The 25,058-nt window shown below is 45.1% G+C and overlaps 1 protein-coding gene across 1 annotated transcript in view; it reads left to right on the forward strand.

Annotated features, from left to right (window-relative positions):
- LOC119167559 (3-oxoacyl-[acyl-carrier-protein] reductase FabG) overlaps window positions 1–19,793 on the forward strand; it is a 78,530-nt gene extending 58,737 nt beyond the window's left edge. Inside the window, exons 8-9 of the mRNA XM_037419064.2 lie at window positions 1,034–1,097; window positions 19,513–19,793. Of these exons, the coding sequence (XP_037274961.2) occupies window positions 1,034–1,097; window positions 19,513–19,710 (262 nt within the window). The 3' untranslated portion in view covers window positions 19,711–19,793. The remainder of the gene's footprint in view (window positions 1–1,033; window positions 1,098–19,512) is intronic.
- Window positions 19,794–25,058: the final 5,265 nt, after the last annotated feature.

Raw genomic sequence — 25,058 nt, forward strand, 5'->3', positions numbered from 1 at the left:
CAGATATCCAGTCGGTCGATCGCTACGTCCGTTGATTGGTCCGAATGGTGGGCCCAGGTGGAGTAGGTAGCTCAGGAAGCCCCATGCTTACAAGTGTCATGTACTTTGACTTTCGATGCACTTTATTCACTCGTAGAGCCATATAGCATACTTGAGAGGAGCCGTTACAAAGTAAAAGACAAGCCATAAATATAGCTCGTAAATAAGTAATGAAACAAACAGTATATGTCTACTTTGAGTAAAACACGAAGAATATATATAATCGCTTCAATATTCAGTCTGGATATGGTAATGATCTCAGTTTCGTGTAAACGGGCTTGTCACGTACCCTTTTTGACAATAGAATGTAAGATGTGCCGCAGTTTGCATGCTCCATTATTTTCACTGAGTCTGAATTAGCGTTCACGTTCTGAAATCTTGTAGACACTACATACACTCAACTATTTCCAGATGTTGCTCTGCGCGCATTCATATGCGTTTCACAATTAGGATTGAGATCTACCCTCTGTTCTTGCAGTGATTAAGCCTGCATGCAAATTGTCCTAACAATCAAGTGGAAAGGGTATCAAGAGGTAAAATTATTGAACCTCGTTATTTTTTTATTTGAATAAAGAAGCGCAAAGACGGTACTTAACATTGTTGGTTATGTTTATTCACACAACCCTCAAAAAACCACCAAGCGACTTTAGGACTTCTGTCAGCATAAAGTTCCAGCATCGGGATGTATCAATATGTTGGAATTTTCAAAATATTTTAAATATGACCTAGCGTCCAGCCAGATATGCACTTGTGACAAGACAGCCCTCACTGACATGCATGTTTATCGACATTTAATTAAGCATGTCAAATTTTTTTTCTAGACAGTAGAGTCCTTCCTAAGGCATGCGTTTTATCGCGAGCTTAGTTTTGGTAGCCCAGCTCAAATATTTCCGTGGTTCACTGCATGCATAACCGTGTGATAGCCGGTGTCTGTTCTTCCGCTTCAAAATTGCTGAAATTGAGGGTTCATGCCATTTGGTTTTACCCTATCCAGTCCAGCGGTCATCAAAACACCCATAGGAAAACAGCCTGGTGTCTCCTTGGAGGACCACATGCGCGTGAGTATTATTCCGCTTGTTTAAATTGGCAAGGCTCGTGCACTTGTCCTCAGAGTTGAACAAGCATTGGCAGGACGAGATACAATGAACTACTGCTGCATTCTTTGTGACTTACTAATGGCAACGCTGCCTCCGTTCTGCGAGTAATACATACGCTTGACCAGCTTATATTGTTTCTTGATTACGCCACAGCGAATCGCGCATAAATATAGGAAAGAAATAAACGGTAACTCAAAGTATAGTACTGTTCAATTTTTTTAAAAGAAGGTAGGTATGTTGTTCGAAATCACAGGACATAGGGCGCCACAGCCAAGTATCTAGGCACGAACGTTTTCACAAGGTGTTTGCTTTCACAGAAGCAATACTGGGTTTCCAAACTGGTGCGCCGGTCAACTACGACGCAGAAAAAACAGCCATTCGGGCTAGCTGGTAACGATTCAGTATATATGCAAAAGCTGTGGCGCAGTGATCAACAGGGACCAGAGAAGAAAACGCCTGCGTCGCATGTGCGCCTCGGTCGCCGTTCTCTTCTGTAGTAACTGCTCCGCAATTCGCCTCAGGTTTACATGCGAAGCCGCTTGTGGTCGGGGCGTTTCTCATGTCCGTCGTCATAGCCATGCTAGTTCTCGGAGTGCGGACTAGATGACTCTGCGGTACAGCACTCACTCCACTCCGGCGCGCGCTCTCGTAAGTGTGGAGAGCGCTGGTGGCGCTCAGCTGCTCTGTATAATAAAAGCGCTTAGTCCTCCTACATGAAACTGTGAAAAAGCGCTCATTGCTCGTAGGTCCGTGCCCTGGTAGGAGTGGAGAGCTCTACTGGCCATGCGCTGCTCTGTATAATAAAGCCATTTATTCCTCGTAGATGGCTTTTCTGTACAGCACTCACTCCACTCTGGTGCGTGCACTGGTATGAGTGGAGACCCGTAGAGGCGTTCCACTGCTCAGTACAATAGTAGCGCTTATTCCTACTACATGACTCTGTGGTAGACCACTCACCCCACTACGGTGCGTGCTCTGGTATGAGTGGAGACCGGTAGCGGTGCTTCGTTGCTCTGTATATTAAAAAAAAAAAACGTCTACTGCTCCTACATGGCTCTGCGGTCGAGCACTCGCTTAAATGCGGCGAGTGCTCTGGTCGGAGTGGAGACCGCTATAGGCGCTCCGCTGCTCCGCATAATGAGCACCGCTAATCCTTTTAAATGGCTCCGTGGTAGAGTAGTAGCTGCACTCGTCCGCGTGCTCCGGTATGAGTGGAGACTATTAGTGGCGCTCCGTGGCTCTGTATGCACATTTTCACTCAAGGCTCCCTGGGCATCGCCATAGTACTCTTAGTGCTGCTATTATTGCATATGACTCCTCAAAAATGCACTGCCGAGGCTGTGACGTCAGCTTACATATCTCTTGTAACAGCCTAAAAAGAAGGAAACACTCTCCGTAAAAAGGGTTCATAATAGGAGCGCTTACTTCTCTTATTTGACTTTGTAATAAAGCCGTCACTTCACTCCAGCGCGTATCTGGTATAAGGGGAGACCGCTAGTAGCGGTATGGTGCTCTGCATAATAAGAGCGGTTACCCCTTCGACATGAGTCTGTGGTAGAGCAATCGCTCCACTCTGGTGCGTGCTCTGGTATGTGGGGAGACGGGTAGTGGCGCTTCGCTGCTCTGAATAATGCGAACGTATACTGCTCCTACATGGCTGTCTGGTAGAGCACTGGCTTCAACCCGGCGCGTGCTCTCGTAAGTGTGGAGAGCGTTGGGGGCGTCGCGCTGCTCTGTATAGTAAAAACGCTTAGTGCTCCTGCATGACCCTGTGGTAAAGAGCTCGCTCCTCTTAGGCGCATGCCCTGGTAGGTGTAAAGACCACTAGTAGCAATGCACTGCTCTGTATAATAAGGTCACTTATTCCTCGTCAATGGCTCTGCTGTAGAGCACTCGCTCTACAGCAGAGCCATCTAGCAGTGCCAGCAGGTTAAGTTTGGACTGGCACGGTGGATGGACGTGTTTTTTGAGCGCTCCCAATCTACCGCGCAGATACGTGGTTTTGCATGTTTCGAGCTTGCTCTATGATAAGGGAGCAGTTAACACCTTTGTATCACTTATTACATTGTACAGACTTTTGGTGGTCAGTCACCAGGTACTTACAAGTGTGTGTGTGTCTGTTTATTTGTGTTTTTTCTTTCCATCCCATGGGGGGTGCACGTACACCGAACACGCAAATTTTTGCAGTACAGCTTTGACTTTTTTTCGTAGGGCAGGGTTCGTCGTACGCCATGTTTTGTAATCATCGAGTGGGACAATTCATAAGGACAGTTGGTGTCTGAAAGACACAGTTAAAAAGGTGTAAAATGTTGAAGATGCGTGGTGGGTTTGAAAATAGACCCCAGTACAGACGCGAATGGAGAGGAGCCTGACGCCAAGTGTAGACAATGCTAGGTTGAGGAAAAATGAAGAAAATGATGGTTGCACAAACTGAACTCCTGATGAGAATCACCGAGCTAGAGACTGCGTTGGCGATAGTGCAAGAGAAAACGAGGGCTATGGGAAAAAGGCTCAAGTCCGCCGAGGAGGCACTAGAGAAGGGGAACAAAGGAGTGGCTGGCAGAGAGAATGGTAGGTCACTGAGAACAAAACGGTGGAGAAGAAAGAGCAAGCATGTTCAGAAAAACAGGTTCAGCAGGTTCAATGGTCGCAATGTCCAGCTTCAGCTAAGTAGTGGTGGGGCTGGGAGGAGACAAAGCAGCCGGTGTCACTTGTACAAGTTACCCCCAAGTGCAGGACGCTCCAGCTGAAAGGTCACAGCACGTGATAATCACCGGGGCACGAATTTAAATTGATGCACAGAAGCAATCAAAGAGAGGGTACGAGGTGACAAGAGGGTTGCAGTAGGGACGTTCCCAGGACGCAAGCTGGAAGCAGAAATGCGGCAAGCAAGCGCAAAACTCAAAATTGCAGCTGATAGATGAAACCTCTAGATATTTGCAGGTGGTTTAAATGATGTCTTAAATGAATATAGAGCAGGACTAGCGAACACAGTGGCGAAGGGGTCGATGACATGTGCGCCATTTCTCCTCAGGTACAGGTAGTGATATGCACGATATCAGAGGTACCAGTGCGTGATGGCAACCTGCAAAAAGAACGGTTATCAACGCAAACCAAGAGATATGGCGGATGATTCGAGAGAAAGGCTTTGAGGTGGTGGAAATAAACAGAGAGGTGGATAGGTGGGGTGCGTTTCAACGAGACAGAATTCACTTCGATGAGAGGCTAGGGCATGAGGTGGGTTGGCGACTTGCAGAACGCGCAGTAGCTTTTTTGAGGGGCACGCGGGATTTTCGGGGCCCAGGATAGCTAGTAATGACGAAAACAACCAGACATCTTTGACAGATAGTATAGAAAGGTACGATTCCAAAGTGGCACCAATATCTAAGATACGTAGAGTCCGGGGCAGAAATCGACGTTGCCACGAGGGCCAAGGTAATTCAGACGTAGGGTACATTAACATGCAGGGTGGCAGGAATAGGCTGAAGGGGGAAGAGATAGAAGAACAGCTAAGCGAGGAGAGGCCGATGGTATTTGGGTTTGTAGAAACACATTTTAGGGACATGGAACAACCACCTATCAATCCGGAATACGCATGGGAATATTCTAGTAGTGCAGAAGGCAGCAGAAAGAAGGTGGTATTGGGGTATTCATTCATAGAAGTACAGACTAGCAAAGGGTCAAGCAGGAGTGCAAGGAACATTTATGGCTAAAATGGAATGTATCAGAGCAAATGACGCTCCTGGGTTTTCTATACTTGTGGACAGGGACGAAAGACAGAGGATAACCAGGCAATGGTGGAGTTTATTTCAAAAAAACATTAAGGAATTGGGAGAAGAGTGCGAGATAATTATTTTAGAAAATATGAATGCGCTCACAGAAGATATGAAAAGATATACTGACCCAACAGACAGAATTCTGATGGATATGTGTGAAAGGCAAAATTCAATCATTTGCAACAGCACCTAACATTGCGAAGGACAGATAACATGGGAGGTGGGAAGGCTGCAGTCGACGATAGATTACATAATAATGTCGCATAGAAGGTATGATCTGCGAATGCTGATGAACATAGATGAATATGGGTCCAGAAGCTTAGGTAGTGATCACAAACCTATCAAGCTGAGTATTGGAAGAGAAATGAAACTGAAAAAGCAGCTTTATGAGCAACCACGTGGTAACCTTTATTCAGAAAGGCAATTGGAAATAGCAGCTAAGAGATTGAAAAAATAGTCACCGAGGATACTAAAACAGAGTGGACGTACACAAATCTAACTCGGCTGTTCGAGTTACAGCTTGATAAGGTACGAGTGAAATCAACCGGGAAAAGCAGACATAAACCCAACAGCTGGTGGGATGAGAATGTTAAGAGAGCCATAGTAAGATGACAGGAAGTCACCAGGGGACACAGGTGTGCTAAACGGAGGGATAAACCGGAAGATGATGTAAAAAAAAAGTGGGATAACTTTTTGAGCTACAGGAGGGAAGCGTCCGATTTGATCAGTGAAAAGATTAGAAGAAAGGGGGCCCAATGGATGGCGGAAGTAAACAAAAAAGATAGAAAGGCAGCTGCAAAGTTTTTGAACCATATCACCCCGCTGAATAATAAGGTAAGCATGAAAAAGAGCTTTATAACTACAGTTCAAGAGGTCAGACGAGAAGGCGATGAGGCAGTGGAATATTTAAAAACAATGATGACAGAAAAAATTAAACACGAAAAAGCGCTGCATGCACCATACCAGATGAGGATGGACTATTTAGCTTAGTGGCTCCACTCGGACAAAGCGACTGTGAAAGGGCTGAGAAAAGAGTTCCTAATAGTACATCAACAGGCCCTCGTGGCATCCCAATCATGCTAATAAAGAAACTAAGACCAAACTCTGAGAAAACATTAGGAGATGCAGCGAGCATAGCAATAATTGATGGCTAAGCTCCCAATGGGTATAAACTAAGCAAGATGAGCACGATCTATAAAAGAAAGGAGGACAAAGCCGATATCAACAACTGCCGTCCTATACATTAACATTTTACCAACCTCCACACTTCCAGAAAAGCTACATCGCTAAAGAAACGGGGTTCTCCTTTTATGTGTTTGGTCGTTGTAGCTCAGCATGAATGATTCATTCTGAGAAGGTTACAACATAAAACAAGCTTCGAAAGACGGCAGAAACACGAGAGAAACTTTGTTTAGTTTTCTCGTGTATATTTTTTGTTTTCTTTAATTCGAAAAGCTCTTTCGGTATGTTTTTATTTAGCGTGTATTTCATGACATGTTCCCACAAAGAGGATTTCTACCCTCGCATGCGAAGGTAAAAGAGTGAAGGCTAACCTGTTTTGAGATTGTGGACAATTTCTTGAAACTATCGCGGTATGGTCTCTTTCCCGAAGACCTCTGGCCAGCTTAGCGAAAGCTCGTCGTAACGATTTGATGTCCAGTTTAGCGAGTGCATCTGAACTATGTACACAGAGCGGCGAGCACAAGTGTGCATGCAGACGACAAGAGTGGGCTGCATGCTTCTCGCGTATGCTGCTCCCGCACTGCAGTTCTGCCGCAGTTGCGTAGGTGGCACTGTCGCGACTTTCGCCGTACAGCGCCACAATGCCCGCTCTGGGGTGACACAGTCACGGCGCAGGAAGGAGCCAAGTTTCCGCTCCTGTCTATTCATCATCTGTGACCCGTTCGATCACTGTGGCTTCTTTGGTAAACTCAGACACGGGGGTTGGTAGATTTCTCACAAGACCAGCAAACAATTGCTCCTTCCCGCCTCGCATTGGAGGCTGCAACTTCTTTTCTTCCGGCATCTCGGAGTCTGCCCTTCTGAGAAGACGGGTCATGTCCTCGGCGAACATAGCAACGCCCTAATTTGGTTTCGGGTTCAAGCTTCCAAAAGACGTTGGGCATTTTCTTTTCTGTCCAGAGTAGTAAGGGTGTCAAGCATCTGGTTGTGAAAGTCGTCCCACGTAACCAAGCTTCTTTCCCGGCTGATGTACCAGGTCTGGGCGTTGTCTTTCAGCTATTGTACTGATTGGTCAGCTCGTCCTCTGGGGTGACCTTTTGGTTGCCTTTCGCACAGCATTCAAACTGGTCCAGCCAGTCTTGGGCATCTTTATGGGCGTCACCATGAAAACTAATCAGAAATCATTGGATTCTGAAGTGTCAATTGTGATAGAGCTGCAGGGACCTTGGTAGCTGAAGGAGGCAAGCAATGGCTGGCACTTTCTCGCAGGTGATTGAGCTCGGGTGAACGGCCTATTAGGTGGTGACTGAAACGGTGGACCACTGTGTCAACGCAGTGTTGCAATTCAGAGCTTGATAGTCGGCTCCCTAAAGGGGTGCCGAGCACGAAGACTATCCTGGCTTCTCCACTAGTGTGACGACGCCGGATTGACGAGCACACGATTAACCACAAACAAATGCGCTTTATTGATCACAGAAGAGATTGGAACGTTTTGTTCGTGTCTGCTTGGAACACCCGCGCAGCTGCTTTGTCAATGCCGCTTGCACATACGCGTGGCAGTGAACTGCTCCTACATGGCTCTGTGATAGAGCACTCACTTCAATCCGGCACGTGCTCTCTTACTAGTGAAGACCGCTAGTTGCACTCCACGGCTCTGTATAATAAAAGCGCTTACTCTTCGTAGCTGGCTCTGTGGTAGAGCATTTTTTATCTTTGGCGCGTTTCTGACATGAGTGGATATACCACTAATCGCGATGCACTGCTCTTAAAAAACGCTTACTCCTCGTAGATGGCTTTGTAGTAGAGGTATTATTGTTGACACGTCTTTGTTCACACTTTATTGTCTTTGAGGGCTGCAGTCAAAGTAGGGCGATAGACGGGAACAAATAAAAAAAGTAAAAAATGAGAACATAAAAATGGGGCACTAAATTGCGGTTTTATTAGGCGACTTGCGAGTTGACGTTCTGGCTGTCACGCCCAAGACGGAGCCTGGTGGCAACGACTGGAGGCATGGAATCGTCCTCGTACTCGAGCAGCGACCGCCATAGATTGTTGGTGGCGGCGAAGGCGAAGCGCCCGGGTTGTGCCTAGGCCTTGGTTGAAGTCGGGCTCCATTCCGGTGGGATTGCAGAAATGAACCGTTTTCTAGTTCCGGTATACAGCGAGCAGTCCCAAATAAGGTGTGCCAGGTCCGCTTGGGGTTTCAGTGGCCGCAGATGCCAATCTTCGTGGTGCCCATGCCTTGATTTCTGCAAAAACGCTGCACGAAGAAGGGAGTAAGTAGAGTTCCCATCTGTACCTGCCACAACAGTACCTGTTGCCGGTGGGTATCAGCGCTTGAAGAAAATGGAGGTATGTCCAATGGGTTAGATACATCGAGAAGCTAGCTTCGCCGGTAGCGCTTTGCTTGGGCCCGATGGAATGCTTCCATGGGATCTTACCAACCGCTGTGCTTTTTAATTTGTTCTGGTGAGCTGCGCTATATGTGTTCGGGTGGTCTTGATTGCGCGGACAGTAGCATAGCGGGCCCCAGTCGAGGTGCCCGTTCATTTGCTGGTATACCCGTGTGGCTGGGAATCCTATGCAGATGCAAATCGTGCCCTTGTTCCCGCAGACGACGCACGTAAAAGCGTAGTTGTATAACAGGAGTGGTAGTGCAAGTGTGCTTACAAGCTCGAAATGCCTCTTGGCAGTCGGTAAATTATTTGGAGTGAATTTTCTTGTCACTTGGTAAGGCCTGAATGGTGGACTCAGTATACTTGGGAAAATTCAAAATGGAATATAGTTCCGCTGTAGATGTATGAACAACGTTAAACGCTATATGCAGTTTGGTCCCCATTTCGGTGGCCTTTAGGTTGGTCCATGCCGTAGCGAACATCAATGGGTGTTCTTGTTGAACGATGGATGGATCCACGTACACTATTTCACAGCAGCTATGGGGGTTGTTTACACTATGTACCTCCTGCCTGTATTTCTCGTGGCTTCGGGCGTGGACCTGCCTCCTCGCTGAATGTTCGTTTCCCACGTTCTTCACAGAGGTTTAACGTGTGCGATTTCTATTTGCTCCCGAGGGGAATAAAAGTGCGGTAGCACAGGAAGATGAGATACGTCATGCCCGAGTTCAGACGAGGTCGCGCTCTTTGAATGCGTAGACAGAAGTCTTGTGACCTGCGTCACCTCGTGCGTAGACATAAGGTCAGCGATGTTTCCCAAAGCAGAGCAGCTTTTTAATGCAAGGAGGGGCGTGTACTTTGGTAACCCTGTGATGACTCTCCTGGCCTCGTTATTGAGGTGCTCAAAGAACTGCAGCTGTGCGCGGGGGATGGGGTGATAGAAGGTGCCATACATAATACGAGAATGTATGAATGCCTGCACGAAGTGCCCCATTCCTTTCTATCTCACGCCCCTCATTCTTTTGGCGATCCTTCGGAGCAGTTGAGTGACCTGTTGTAGCTTTTATAATTTGATTGAATTATTTATTTATTTTATTTGACAATACTGCTAACTCCTGGTGGAGTCGCCGCAGAGTGGGGTTACAATAAAAAATGAAGACAATACATAGCAAAGAACCAACACAATTAGTTAAACAAAACAGGCGCACAATGTGTAATGTGCAGGCGCACAATGTAAACAGGCGCACAATGTATAAAGAAAAAACCAGAAACAAAAACGGACACCCATTCAGGCCGAAATATAAGGCGAAAGGCAAGCAATGCATAAGAAAGGAACTCCACACAATCAACCGGCAAGCAATGAATCGAACAATTCCACACTGTTGGCCTCAACGGTGGGTGCATCCAGGGCGTTCCACTCATCGATCGTTCGCGGAAAAAAAGAATACTTAAAAACATTATTAGCCGTTTGATATGGAGTGATTGAAAAACAATGTCGCATTCTGGTATCATAACCTGTTGAAAAATGCACATAATTGGATATACTGCCGTTGAGATGACCTTTAACTATTTTAAACATAAAACGTAATCGTGCGATTTTATTCCTCGCCGAAGTGTGCTTCAGATTAGCCTTAGCTACTAAGCCTGAGACCGAGACCCTATCGTAGCGATTGAAAATAAATCTTACGGCTTTGTTTTGGACTCTTTCTAGCTTATTAGAATTATGCTGTGGATATGCATTGCTCGTCCAAGAACATTCCAAGCAGGCGGATGACACGCTTCCAGAGGACTGGTGCCCGACTGATGAGAGATGGATGCTGGCCTTTTCGTCGCCTTTCGCTTTTGACCTTCTGCCTCCATGGATGACTACATTCTCGGTTCTTGCGGGGGCTAGCGTGACGTCAATCCCTCTGGTGAAGTTATCGACGGTATTAAGCGCCTTTTGCAGCGCCCCAACTTCCTGCATGAGGGAGCCCTTTGTAGTCCAAAGCGTCACATCGTCGGCATAAACAGCGTGCTCAATACCCTCAATTTTCTCCAGCCTTGAAGGAAGAACAACTAGAACTAGATTGAATATTGTGGGGGAGATTGCGGCTCCCTGCCGAACACCAACCCAGTTGTGACGATAAGAGCTGCGCTCGTTGCTAACTTGAACATGAAATGTTCTTTCTTCGATGAAAGCGGCAATAAAGTTGTACATGAGACCCCTGATGCCAATTTCGCGTGCAACTTGCATGATTGAAGATTGGACAATGCTGTCGAACGCCTATCGGACGTCTACCTCAACGACGATGTGAAGGCATGAATACAACATGTCTAGGACGTTCTTTTTTAGTGGAAGAATAATATCTTGAGTGGAAAGACCAAGTCTGAATCCATATTGTGTGTGCGACAGAAAGCTATTTTTTCTAACCACCATATTAATCTTGCATTGACTATGCTTTCCATAAACTTGCACAAAGATGACGTGAGAGAAAGCGGTCTCAAGGTATTGAGGCAGTTCAGCGGCTTGTTCGGTTTCGGAACACGCTTCACAATGGAATGGCACCAATCCGGTCGAAGATTCTAATCTTCGCATGCATATGGTTAATCTCTTCTAGAAGTGCGAATTTACGTCTTGTTGTGAGGTTTTTCGTGTGTGCTACCGTAATTCCATCAGCTCCTGGCGCATGTGCTCCCTCTGCTTAAAACGTATTCGAATTCAGTAACCGTGAAAGGTTGGGTTAAATCGCAGTCTTCTCTTGAAGCGTCATTCATCGCATAGTTTTTGTCTGTGGCACAATTCGTGTGTGGGAAAAAGACGACTGCTGCTTTTTCTGCGTGCTCAGCAAATGATTCGTGATGCCTTCTTTTTAGCGCAACACGAGGGGAGCCGTAGGGTGCCTTGCGCCGACAAAGAAGGAACCTTAAAATCGCCCACGTTTAGCTTGAATTTGTTGACTCATTGATTTGCTCGCACATTTCCATCCACTTCTCATAGGCAGCTGGCTAGTATACTTTTCAATTTCTTTTGGGGGCCAAGCTTCTCATGGCGTCACCCGTTCGTCTCCAGTTATCGCTTGTAACCACCGGTGGCACATTCCCGAAACAGCGGTTCTTAAAATGTCCGCGGGATGGTGCTACTTGTGTATGACGAATACATGATGAAAAGAATTATGAGAGGGCGGTACTTGTACTGCGTTAAAATATGCTAATGATACGATACCAGAGGGCGTTGCTTGTAGAAAATAAGGATTGACGTCACACGTACGATCGCGTGACGACCGCGTGACGACGATCGCGTGACGACGATCGCGTGTTCTTCGGCGGCGCCGTATGCCAGAGAGTGCTCTATAGTACACTAAAGGCATCATTTTGGCACGCGCGTATTCAGAGGCTCGGCGACGAATAATGAACAAGGCTGCTGAGGGGCGTGCGCGCGGGGCAGTGGCATCTCGCGCTCAAACAAGGGACCCTGACGTGCGGGCGCGCGAGACAGAAGCGCGCCGCGGAACTGCGAGGCGGCGCTACGAGGACCCTGCACACGACAACGGGAGGCCGAAACGGCGCGGCAGCGGCGTGCGGACTCAAATTCGCCTCACCCTCTATTATTCACCCCGTAGATATGCTGTAATGTTTTCTACTGACAGAAATTGGCTTCGTAGAGTTTGGGGACGTCCTTGCGCGCGATATTTTGACAAGAGACAAAGTCTGCGGTTCCATGAATGCAGGTGAGCCTGCTGGGGTGTGGGTAAAGTTCAGTTACCCGCAGCGTCTCGTTGCAAAGTGCTTAGCATGCCTCATACCCTTCGTTAGAGAGTCAAGGTAGGTAATGGAAGCAGTTTTTGTATTGCGTGCGATACTCATCTTAGTGCTAATGAGGCACTCTCACTGGTGAAATCAGTTGCTGCCCGACACCTCATTGTTCTTCACTGTGAATGCAAATGGAAGATGGTCACTGCCAAGAGGAGCCTGAAAAAGCTTCCAGTGGCGTGTTGTGGATTTCGAGGACCACGTCAAGTCGGCCGTTGTGCTTGCTTGCTTTGCGTCCTGTCTGCCTTCGGTAGATGGAGGCAGACAGGACGGAAGGCAAGATGGGCCTCCGGTAGATTCAGGAGGATTAGTCCGTAACGATCAAAATCTGCCATTACACGACGACCACGTCGGCTGCACTTATTATAGTTTCACGTCACACATCGAGCCGTAAAAACTCCACAGACTACAATTGTTTCCTTTGGGGAGATCCTTTGGAAATTATGAATGCAGCTGAAATGTGCCACGCTGCGTTTGGCATGCTTCATTGCGCTTTCTGGATTCATATACACCGAAAACACAAGGATCATTCTTCCGGGAGTGTGCTGAATTCGACATCCTGTGACGCTCACATTTCCTGAACACCAAGGCTCAGTGTCAAGCTGTGGGTGGTGGAGTTTTACACCCACGTACACCACTGGACATGCAGATGTGTCAGTGTCTTCGGAGAAGCTATAGTCGTCGTAACCTGGCAAGCGCGTACTGGGACAGTTCACCTCTTGCAAAGCGAGAGCGGCACGTTTTTGAATGTTATGCGACAGCCCCAATCGTAACATTCTTCTTGCTTTTTTTTCTTTTTGGTCGAGCGACTGTTTCACTGAATGACGGTCGGGATGTCTCCCCCGTCACCCGTCATCCCGACCGCGACTTCGGTCGTTAGCGCAATTAAGGAGCTAACGACCGCAGACAGTGGACAGTAAAGTGGGTGTGTTTACTGGCGAGATAGTCGTGACACTACAAGAAGACGGCGCTCCATTGAGTGTGAACCTCTCCACGACTGTGCGAATGCATGTCTCAATAGCCTCTCAATCATAGTTTCCACTTTCGCCATGATGCTGTGCTCCAATTGCATGAGACGAGTAGAAAAGAGCACTTCGTAATCGGATGGTGGCTCAAGCGTCGATGGAGGTGCCTGCTGGTTGTTGCGCATTTTTTGGTACCACCAACATTTAGAGTGGAAGTTGGCGACTGCGGCAGCTAGAACTTGAACACGCATGCCCTTGTTTGGTAAGGGTGTGGCTGGTGCAGTCTGCTCTGCAATTTCGGCATAGCTCGCTTTCGCGTCAAGCGCGACGTGACTGTTAGCAGTCTTGATGACATTAGCAAATGTTTGTTTATCGTGGTCAACATTTCTAGGTGCATGTTAGGCTGACGGGGCACTGCGGGATCTTGTGTAAAAACTGTGCCTTAGGGTATCTGCTTTTTGAGGGCGCTCCTTAACATGCAGCTTTCATTTTAAAGACGGCTGGCTGCGTTTTTGACGGCTCGTAAGCTTTGTGCGAAGATGTTGGTTGATTTTTATACGTTCTGAGCAGTCTCGCATTTTTGCCAGGTGCTGACCGCAGCAGTTTCAACATTTCAGTACCTTGTTTGAACAAGCTTCCTTGTTGTCATGTTGTTTTCTACCACACGCGATACAGCATGGATTCTTGAAGTTGGGATATTGCTGTTTCCTGTGCGCAAATTTGTGGCACGTCTCAAAAGCATACACCTGTGACTTGAAAGGGTACACTGTTAGAGAAAAAGACTAAAGTCCCATTTTGTACGAAACTCTTGTCCCTTGAAAGGCGACTACAGCAGAGCTTCTCGCACCAATTGGGCAGCCACTGATCACTTCGCACGCTGGGCAGTGCTGGTTCATTACGAGATGTTCCGAAGTCATTCCGCCTGCATTTTGTATCACACCACAGATTGGATCCCTTTGTAATACCTCATACGCTTTAGATTGCGTTGAATCGCTATTTATTGGGAGCTGCATCAAAGTGAGGGGAGCATCCCGTGTTTCATGATGATCGGTGTCAACTACGATTTGATTGCTCTTCTCCATGTATCGGATCACAATATTCAGATTTTCTTCCCTTCTGTGGGTTGAAGGAAAGGTGATATTGTGATTATAGGTATGCTAAATCAGCACAATGAAGTTTTAATGCTGATTCTGCATGGCCTTTGAGGCTTTAGTATCACGGTGTGCGCGTACTAATGGCGGCGTCGCTCACGCGGGTTCGTCTTTTTCTCCTTCAATCCGCGGCGTTCATAAGAAACTTTCTGCCAGCTTCCTCAATCGCTGTCATCATCGTGAGCAGCATGCGAGTCGGAGTCATGCTTGTTGAAATCTGCTTTGTCGTTTTCACCACAACGCGGGACGTTATGGCGGAACGCGGGCTTGGTTTTAGCTGCTGCCGTTGCAGCCGACGCGGACCACGATCCCAAAGCACGTTTCTGTCAACGCTTGGACTTGGCAAATTGTGTACGTGAGAAACAGTTAAATCACTCCACTTGCCTTTCCCATCGTTCGGCGTCTAAAGATCCGCCAAGACGTCGAATAAATTCACTTCGGGACGCAGTGGTGCTGTCTTCAGGGTGACACTAGCCGCCGTGGCATCGACTGCAGTTGTCGTTAGGGTTAATGCATCTCGTGATGTCCCGAGATCCCCAGAATCTTGTAGGTGCATTTCTTTGAGCAATGGAACACTGGATGGAACCATTTTGAGTGCCCGAAGGCCGAGAGTCAAACGAGGAAGGCAGTGACTATTGGAGAAAAAAAATACTCGTGTTCGTTCAGTGTGGCTCCCTGATGGCGCCGTCCTGTGCTAGAGCACTGGCTCCACTGCAAAACGGACGTGCTCTGGTATGAGTGGAGACCACGAGTGGCACTCTGCTGCTGTGCAAAATGAAACGGTTACACCTCCTACGGTGCTGTGTGGTAGAGCACTCGCTCTTCCTTGGCGTGTGCACTGGAAGTGTGGAGACCACTCGTGGCAGTTCACTGCTCTATATAGTACAAACGCTTAGTCCTCGCTCTCTCACACACATAACGTAGTAGCATGAATGGAAACGAGCATGCGTGCGGTGGAGACAAGGGCTCGTAAAACAGCTGTGTACGCAACTATGAACTTCTGCGATGACCTAAAAAGAGCACCAGTTGACACAACGTTAGCTAGACCCCAGGCATCCTCGCGTGCTCCTCAGGGTGCCTTTTAAGGGGAGATACGTGTGATTTTATGCTGTATGTATAATGAGTTACGACGCCTGAGTTTTCATGAGTATGTCGCCGTTCTCCGCATATTTCAAAAATTAACAACGTTAGACCTATGTATTACAAGTTTCGACACTACTGATGTCAAAGCAGGCGCAATCACTACCGACATTAGCGACCATTTTTCAACATACTGCTTCCTACCAGGCAATCGTGTATTCAAAAGTAAGGATGAAATGCTCTTTAGGAGTTATTCTAGCCGCAATATTAAACTTTTTGAGAACCTTATCTCTGGAATTGACTGGAGCATGGTTACAGAAGAAAGAGGTCCTAATAAATCATACAACATATTTTTAAAACACTTGACATCTTTATATGACGCGTGCTTCCCTCTTAAGCCCTACAAAAAACACAGAAAATGCAGAAAACTATGGGTGACAGTGGAACTATACAACAAAAACAACCTTTTTCAAGTTTTTCTATTTTTCAGAAACGAAAACAATTTACGTAATTTCAAAAAAATTTCGTAATACACTGAACAAAGATTTGAAGAAAGCAAAGACGGAACACTACATTAGTAAATTTACCACTCATTTAGGAGACGCACGCCTGCTTTGGGACACAGTAAACCAGCTCATTAACAAAAAGGAGATATCCAGACGAATAAAATTTGAAAAACTGGGCATGAGTATATTAGAAATCGCTGACACCTTTAACAAATACTTTTTAAGAGTTGGTGAGTCTACCAGACACAGCCCGTAAACGTGTTGCGAGAACTATATAGCATCAAATTACCCGTCTAGTGTATTCCTGTTTCCTACTGATCAACAAGAAGTGGTAAAGCTAATCACGTCACTAAAGGATAACTGTGCTTGCGGCCCAGATGACATTAAGCCGAAGCCTTTAAAGGCTATAAGTCACATTATCGCTACACCACTAACGCACATTTATAACTTGATGTCATCTTCAGGTGTTTTTCCCGATCAAATGAAACTAGCGAAAGTAACTGCCATCCATAAAGGTGGGTCATTTGATGAGCTTAACAATTACAGACCTATATCTGTACTCTCTGTGTTCGCGAAAATAGCTGAACGAGTTATATATAAGAGGATTACGGGCTATGTAAACGCAAATAATATAATAGCAAAAGACCAGAATGGATTTTGCAAAAACAAGTCTGCTGAGTCGGCTCTACTCAGCATCAAAGAATACATTCTAGACAACATTTAAAACAAAATCTTTACACTAGGAATATTTCTGGATTTTAGAAAGTCATTCGACAGTATACAACACGATCTACTTTTACGAAAGCTACCGTATTATGGCATTCGGGGTACCACAGCCCATATAATACAAAGTTATCTCTCGTCTAGAAAACAATATACCGTTGTAAATAATACACACTCTCAAGTTGAACACATTAAGTATGGTGTCCCCCAAGGATCGATTCTTGGACCAATCCTATTCCTGCTGTTCATTAATGATATCGTAAATATCGATGGACACAAGAAAATAATATTGTATGCTGATAACACAAACGTTTTTTTCGCAGGTTCAAACGTATGTGAACTATATAAAGAAGCTAACGTTTGGATGGAGAAACTAAATTCATGGTTAAATGCAAATAAACTTCAATTGAATATTGCTAAAACAAAGTACATATTTTCAAGCCTAAAGGAGTTGCTCACATACCATGAACTCCAATTTACTTCCAGAGCACCGAGATTCAGCGCACAACAACAATAAAAATTCTAGGAGTTCTATTCCAAGAACAACTTTCTTGGTCTCCTCACATTGACGCGATAAAAAAAGATCTTTCCAGGAGAATCGGCATTTTAAATAGACTGAGATACTACGTCCCATCAAATGTCAAGCTGCAAATTTACTACGCATTAGTACATTCACAACTAGCATATTGCTCCTTGGTGTGGCTAACAACGACCACTACAAACATTAATTCTCTGTTAATATTACAAAAGCGTGCTATACATGCTATATCTAACACTCCCCTTTACGAAAGTGCTCGACCATATTTTAAAATGTACAAAGTATTACCTATAAAACTGTTATACAGACATAAGCTATGTCTAGAGATATTACACCAGTATAAAATAAACACATCACTATTCTTGGACACATATTATGTGAAACAAACACCATACGAGCTGAGAAAGAGCCTAATATACAAATATAGATCACGCACAAACTACGGTGACCAACGATTAGTGTCACAAATTCCAAACATTTTAAACAAACACCCAACTATATTACATTTACTGGAAGACGGAATTTCAGCTACATCATTTAAAAAAATAACGAAAGAGTTCCTAGTGGATGAAAGCGATGCTTTTCTTGATTGTTGAAATTTGTAGTTAATAATGTTTTGTCTTCGTTGCACCTTGTTCATTATTGTTCCTTGCCTGTTGTTTATTATACTCTAATTTGTCTTGTAGAGCAACTCGATTTCCTAGTCAAGATGTTTCTTGTTAATTTATTTGATAGAGGGCATGCATTTGTTTGTGTTTGCCACCACTCAAATGAGGACTGTTTGTATTTCTGTTCTTTTGTTCACACTTCTGGCGGTTGCTGTTTGATTATGGTGCCCGTGTAAGATAACACGTGATGTTATAATTTTCTGACTGCTGTGTGTGCGGTGTGTTTCTGCTTTGCTGCCAGGGTGGCACGACCTAGTCAGGCTTTTACTTAGCCTTTAGTCGTGTCCCCCAAGGCAATCTTGTTCAATTTTGTCTTGAATAAAAGCAAACCAAACCAAACCATGCCATTAGATGGTTTTGGATAGCTGGTGACAACACAAGTTTATTTATGTCCAAGTAAATATTGTAAACACTATTCACGAGTTCTTAAACTGCCCCTAAACCAACTCTGAAAACTCAAAGAACGGACGTGTTATTATCTCTTGCGTTTAGCGTTTTTCGGCGTAATTCGTTACGCCAAGACTTTTTATAAGACGTCATTACTATATTTTCTCTCGATTGATCCATATACGAGAAATGTCAATGGTGGATTGTCTCCCAAACTGCGTATCTATCGAGTTGCAAGCCCATTGTGCCATGTACCCCGTGCCTATTGTGCAGAATCAATTGATTTCAGATTCATTACTTTTTCGCTTTGAACTGCGGAGAAAAAGAAAACAGCGTGCAGCCAAAAATGCGAATATTCAGATAGCCGCAACGCTAGTAGTGCTGACATTGTCCACGTGTTTCCCGAAAATATATGTGGCGTGGATGAGATAGCGCCTTTAATGGGCCAGTCAACAGGCTCCGAAATGAGCAAAAAAAGCTCACGCATTTTTTCTGCGCGTGACCAACCTCCTTGCACGCTCAATGACGGCAAATCGGTGATCGGCAATGTGACGCAGCATGCAGCATGTTGATTGGTCTAAACCATGTTTTAACAAACAGTAATGAAGTCAACGTCACTGATCGCCGAGTTGACGTCACTGCGTGTGAAAGGAGGGCGGTCAGGCATACGACCGATGCGCGAGCTTGTTTGGGGGGTATAAAAAAGTTGGAGCACTGGACCTCTAAGAGAGGTAGTGAGGGTAACAAGAAATCACTGTGGCGCCTTTAAACTTACAGTAGTTTAGGTGCCCCTAAGCTCCTCGAGACATTTTTGCATGGCCTTAAGAACACCGTCATGCACATGAAGTATCGCAATCACTTACTTTTTTCAATGAGAATTTTTTTACCATTTCGCTGAGTGAGGAGGCCATTGAACATTAGAACAACTTTTCTTTTATGACTGCAGTTGTGCCTGGATACAACACAAAGTACTTTCCCTTATTAAAGATACATTGCTTTTTTGGGCGTGCACGTAATTCGCAATAATTCACGGTAACAGGCGATCTGTAAGGATTTGTGTGATTATTTTGAGTGTTTTCAAGATACCTACAATTTGCACCTATATATATTCAATGAAGCTCAGAACCGGACGCTGGCATAGCCCGTTTGACTTGAGTATTTCGGTACTTCCTGACAAACTACATGCGTAAAGCTGTGTCGCTCGCATCTATGCAGAAGCTGGAGCTAACCGGCGTCGATCACGCCTTGGGGAGACCGGGTACCCCGGACGAAGTAGCCCGCTGCATCGCCTTCCTGGCCTCGGATGACGCCTCCTTTGTCACGGGCATCACGATGCCAGTTGACGGAGGACTGATGCTATTGTCATCTCTCAACTGCGGAAGTGTTTCAGTATTGACCCAGAAGTCTGCTTGACAGCTAATCCCAATACATGCAGGGAGAAAGCAGGAGCTTGAGCTACGGTGAAAAATACAATAAAGTTGAATTTGCATTGGTTATGCAGGCACATTCGTCGGCACTGTTTGAAGAGACTAAGAATATACATTCGTATGCACTAATAAGTATGCACTAGCTACAGAGGTGCCTTTTATTAGGCTTTGTTGTGCGACGCCTCTCATGACTTCTGCGGTGTTAAACACACTGCTGCGTATGCTGCATTTACTGTCCGCTGACGCAACGACCCGCCCGTTTTTGTAACCGTGGGCGAGGTGTAACCAGGCACAGCTGACCCTTGCATTAGGTACAGGTTGTGACAATGGCATTATGCTTCCACGCCTTAGCATCAGCCACCGACACAAAACTATAATTTCGGGTCTCAAGGATCTTTTGCTCCGGCAGTTAAGTACTGAACTTCCTCCATATCTGTCTATATTTGTGTGTCTGTCATCTGTGCCTAAACATCTATCTATCTATCTATCTATCTATCTATCTATCTATCTATCTATCTATCTATCTATCTATCTATCTATCTATCTATCTATCTATCTATCTATCTATCTATCTATCTATCTATCTATCTATCTATCTATCTATCTATCTATCTATCTATCTATATATCTATCTATCTATCTATCTATCTATCTATCTATCTATCTATCTATCTATCTATCTATCTATCTACTGATTGATTGATCATGACCATGGTGTAAGAATTATTAGGTGTTGACCCTGAGCGTGCCTGAGCAGCCAGATAATCTCTGGTCTCGTGGGCGCAATCCGCTGTTAGTCGTCAGATGGCACCGCCACCAACGTACCCAGTTCGGAGTTGAGTTCAGACTGGCACTCCCGATTGACTGCGCAGATAAGCGACTTTGCATGTTTTGAGCTTGCTTTTATAGTTATTAAGGCAGCAGTTTAAACCTTTGTAGCAATACTTACATTGTACGGCTTTTTCGTGGCTCAGTCACCAGGTGTTTACTTGTTTATGTGTATTCTTTGTTTTTTGTGTTTTTCTCTAGCCACCCTGTGGGGGAGGTGGACGTACACCGAACACGCAAATTTGTGTAGTATACCTTAGACTTTCCTTTTTTTCGTAGGCAGAAGTCGTCGTACGCCGTGTTTTCTAATTGTCGAGTGGGACAATTCATAAGAAAAATCGTGAAAAAAACATGCTTGAAAATGCTATAAATGTTTAGGATGCAGGGTAAGTTTGAAAATGAACGCAAGTGCCGATGCAGATGAAGAGGAGGCTGACGCCAAGTGTAGACAATATGAGGTCGAGGAAAAATGGGAGAAAATGATGGTTTTCCAGAGTGAACTGCTAATGATAATCACTGAGCTGGACACTGTGTTGGCGACGGAGCAAGAAAAAACGGGGCCTATAAGAAAAAGGCTGAGGTCCGCCGAGGAGGCACTAGTGAAGGTGAGCAAAGAAGTGGCCGACGGAGAGAACGGTAGAGCACCGGGAACCATAACGGCGGAGAAGAAGCTCGGATCAAGTTCGGAAAAAACAGGTTCAGCAGGTTCAATGGTCCCAAGACCCAGCTTTAGCGAAGTAGTGGTGGGGTTGGGAGGGCAGCCGGCGTCACAGGTGCAAGTCACCCCCAGGTGGAGGACGCTCCAGCTGAAAAGTCACAGCACATGATAATTGCCGGGGCCTCTAATTTAAATCGATCTGCAGACGCAATCAAAGAGATAGTAAAAAGTGACAAGAGAGTTGCAGTAGGGACGTTCTCAGAAGGCAAGCTGGAAGCAGTTATGATGCAAGGGAGCGCAAAACTTAGATACAGCTGATGGACAAAATATCATGATAACTTCAGGTGGTTTAAACAATGCCTAAATGAAGACACGGCGGGACTAGTGACCACGCTGGCGAAAGAGGTCAATGACATGCGTGCCATTTCTCTTCAGGTACAGGTAGTGATATCAACGATACCGGAGGTACTGGTGCGTGACAGCAACGTGCAAAGAGGGATTACCAACGCAAACAAAGAGATATGGTGGATGAGTCGAGAGAAAGGCTTTGAGGTGGTAGAAATAAATATAGAGGTGCATAGGTGGGGTGGTTTTCAACGAGACAAAATTCACTTCGATGGGAAGCTAGGTCATCAGCTGGGTTGGTGACTTGCAGAACGCGCAGTAGCTTTTTGAGGGGCACGCGGGCCCTTCGGGGGCACAGGATAGCTAGTAACGAGGAAAACAACCAGGAGGACTCTTTGACAGGAAGTATAGAAATGTACAATCTAAAGTGGCACCAATATCTAAGGCACGTAGAGTCCGGGGCAGTAATCGACGTAGCCACGAGGGCAAGCTATTTCAGACGTAGGGTATATTAACACGCAGGGTGGCAGAACTGGCAGGAATAGGGTGAAGTGGGAAGAGATAGAAAAAAAGCTAAGGGAGGAGATGCCTATCGTATTCGGTTTTGTAGAAACACATCTCAGGGGCATGGAACAACCTCCTAACAATCCGGACTACGCGTGGGAATACTGTAATAGAACAGAAGGCAGAAAAAACGGGTGTGGTATTGGGGCATTCATTCATAGAAGTATAGAGTGGCAAATGGTCAAGCAGGAGTGCAAGGAGCATTTATAGGTAATATGGAATGTGGCAGGGCAACTGACGTTCCTGGGTTTTCTCTACTTGCGGACAGGCGCAAAAGCCAGAGGAAAACCAACAAATGGTGCAGTGCATAGAAAATGACATTGACGAACTAGGAGAAGATTGCGAGGTAATTATATTAGAAGATATGAATGCGCACTTAGAAAATATGGATTGATATACTGACCCAACAGGCAGAAGGCTAAAGGATATGTGTGAAAGGAGTGATTCAATCATTTTCAACAGCACCTGAAAATACGAAAGGCAGATAACATGGGAGGTTTGAAGGCTGCAGTCGACAGTAGATTACGCAAAAATGTCACGTAGGATGTATGCTTGGCTAAGGGTGATGAATATAAATGAATATAGGTCCAGAAGCTTAGGTAGTAATCACAAATGAATCAAGCAAAGTTTTGGAACAGAAATAAAATTAAAAAAGTGACTTGACGAGCAACCACACGGTAATATTTATTCACAAAGGCGAATAGAATTAGCAACAAAAGAGATTGAGAAAATAATCACCGAGGATACTAAAACAGAGTGGACGTGCACACATCTAACTCGATTGTTTGAGTTAGAGCTTGCTAAGGTACGAGTCAAACCAACCGGCAAAAGTAGACACAAACTGAAGAGCTGGTGAGATGAAGAAGTTAAGAGAGCCATAGTAAGACGCCAGGAAGCCTTCGGGGAACAGAGGTCTGTTAAAGAGAAGTGTGAACCGGAAGTTGATGCTAAAAAAAATGGGATAACTTTTGAGCTGCCGAAGGGAAGTGTCCGGTTTGATCAGTGACAAGATTACAAGAAAGGGGGCCCAATGAATGGCGGAAGTAAACAAAAAGTATAGAAAAGCAGCTGCGAAGTTTTGGTACCATCTCGCTTCTCTGAGTAATACGACAAGCGTGAAACAGAGGTTTATAACTACAGTTCAATTGGTCAGACTACAAGGGGATGATGCAATGGAATATATAAAAGCAATGATGACTGAAAATTTAAACACCAAGAAAACATTGCATGCACCTTACCAGATGAGGATGGACCAATAAGCTCAGTGGCTACACTAGGACAACGAGAGTGGGAAAGGGCAGAGTAAAGGGTTTCTAATAGCACATACAGGTCCTGACGGCATTACAACCATGGTAATAAAGAAACTAGGAACAAACTCTGAGCAAAGAATAAGAGAGAGCAGCAAGCAAAGCAATTAATGGATGGCGAAGCTACCAATGGGTGGAAATTAAGCAGGATGAGCTTGATCTATAAAGGAAAGGGGGATAAAGCCGATATTAACAACTACCGTCCTATGAAAGTGGCATCAGTTCTTTTTAGGCTGGTGATGCAGATAGTAAAGGAAAGACTACAGACATGAATGGGGAATGATTTAGTGCTGGGAGAACTAGAAAATAGGTTCCGTAAACGAAGGCATGCAGAGGAGAATGAGTTTTCATTTATGTAGTGTATTAAAATAGCGCAAAAAGAACACAGGCTCTTGTGGCTGGCATTTCTAGATATCAAGGAAGCTCACGATTTGTGTTTCAAGAAGACTTGTGGGGAATGTTGGGCACACTAGATGTGGAATATGAAATAACTAATCTTCTAAAGAATATCTATAAAAGTAAGAAGGTAGTTATCAAATGGGAAGAACAGGTATCTGAACCTATAGAAATACAACGTGGGCTTCGAGAGGGATGTCCCTTGTCACCATTGTTACTAATGCTGTATCACCAGAGACTACAAGCCAAATTAGAAGCGAGTCTAATCGGCTTCAGCCTCTCTTTTTTCAAGCAAAAAAAACATTCAACAGTCACTACCAGCATTGATGTATCAGATGATACAGTATTAATAGCCGACATCAAGGAAGTCACGCTAGAAATAGTGGATGTATACAAATATCTCGGCGTATGGATAAATAACGGGGCTGTGTATCTAAGGGAACACGAAAGATAAGTAATGTTTAAGGGCACCAGGAATGCAGCTGTAATGACAAATATGGCACTGTAGAACTACACTAGGTATGGCGTTGTGAGATTGATTCGGAAATGTGTCATAGTTCCGGGTTGGACGTTCGGCAATGCGGTCTTGTGCATGAAATGAGATGTTCGATCAAGATTGAAAATCAAACAACGTGACTTAGGTAGACTTGCTTTGTAAGCACACGGGAATACCCTAAATCAGGGGGTACATGTTGTCATGTGATGGACATCGTTTGAGTGCAGGGAAGGTAGCAGCAAGATAGAATTTGAAGAGTGAATGTGAAAAATGGGAGAGGAGCGTTGGGCTGGGACAGCTTTCAGCCACTTTTGCACGAAGAATGTTGATACTAAATAGAAAAAGCAAACTCGAGAAGTGTCAAGGAAGTATTTAGACAACAGCAGAATACCAAGCCAAAAGGAAACATTGGTTAAGAAGAAAGAGAAGAAAACAGAGTAGGACATGTGGAAGATGGGAATACACACACAATCATCACTGGAAACCTACCAAACTTTTAAGCAGGAAATGGCAAGGGAAAAGATCTACGGTAATTTTCGGGGTAGTTCTCTTCTCTTCGAGGCTAGAATGGGAGTATTGTGGACCAAAACGTACCGAGAAAAGTACGAAGGCATAGACAAGCTATGTAGTGAAAGTGGAGAGGAGGAGGAAACTCCTGAACATTTCATAATGTTCTAGAAAGGGCCCCGCTCTATAGTCGACGTTAATGGCGCCGAATTTTTCAAAGCATTGGGGTTTAG

Source organism: Rhipicephalus microplus, chromosome 3 (assembly GCF_043290135.1).
Source record: "Rhipicephalus microplus isolate Deutch F79 chromosome 3, USDA_Rmic, whole genome shotgun sequence".
In the NCBI taxonomy this organism is placed as follows: Eukaryota; Metazoa; Arthropoda; class Arachnida; order Ixodida; family Ixodidae; genus Rhipicephalus; species Rhipicephalus microplus.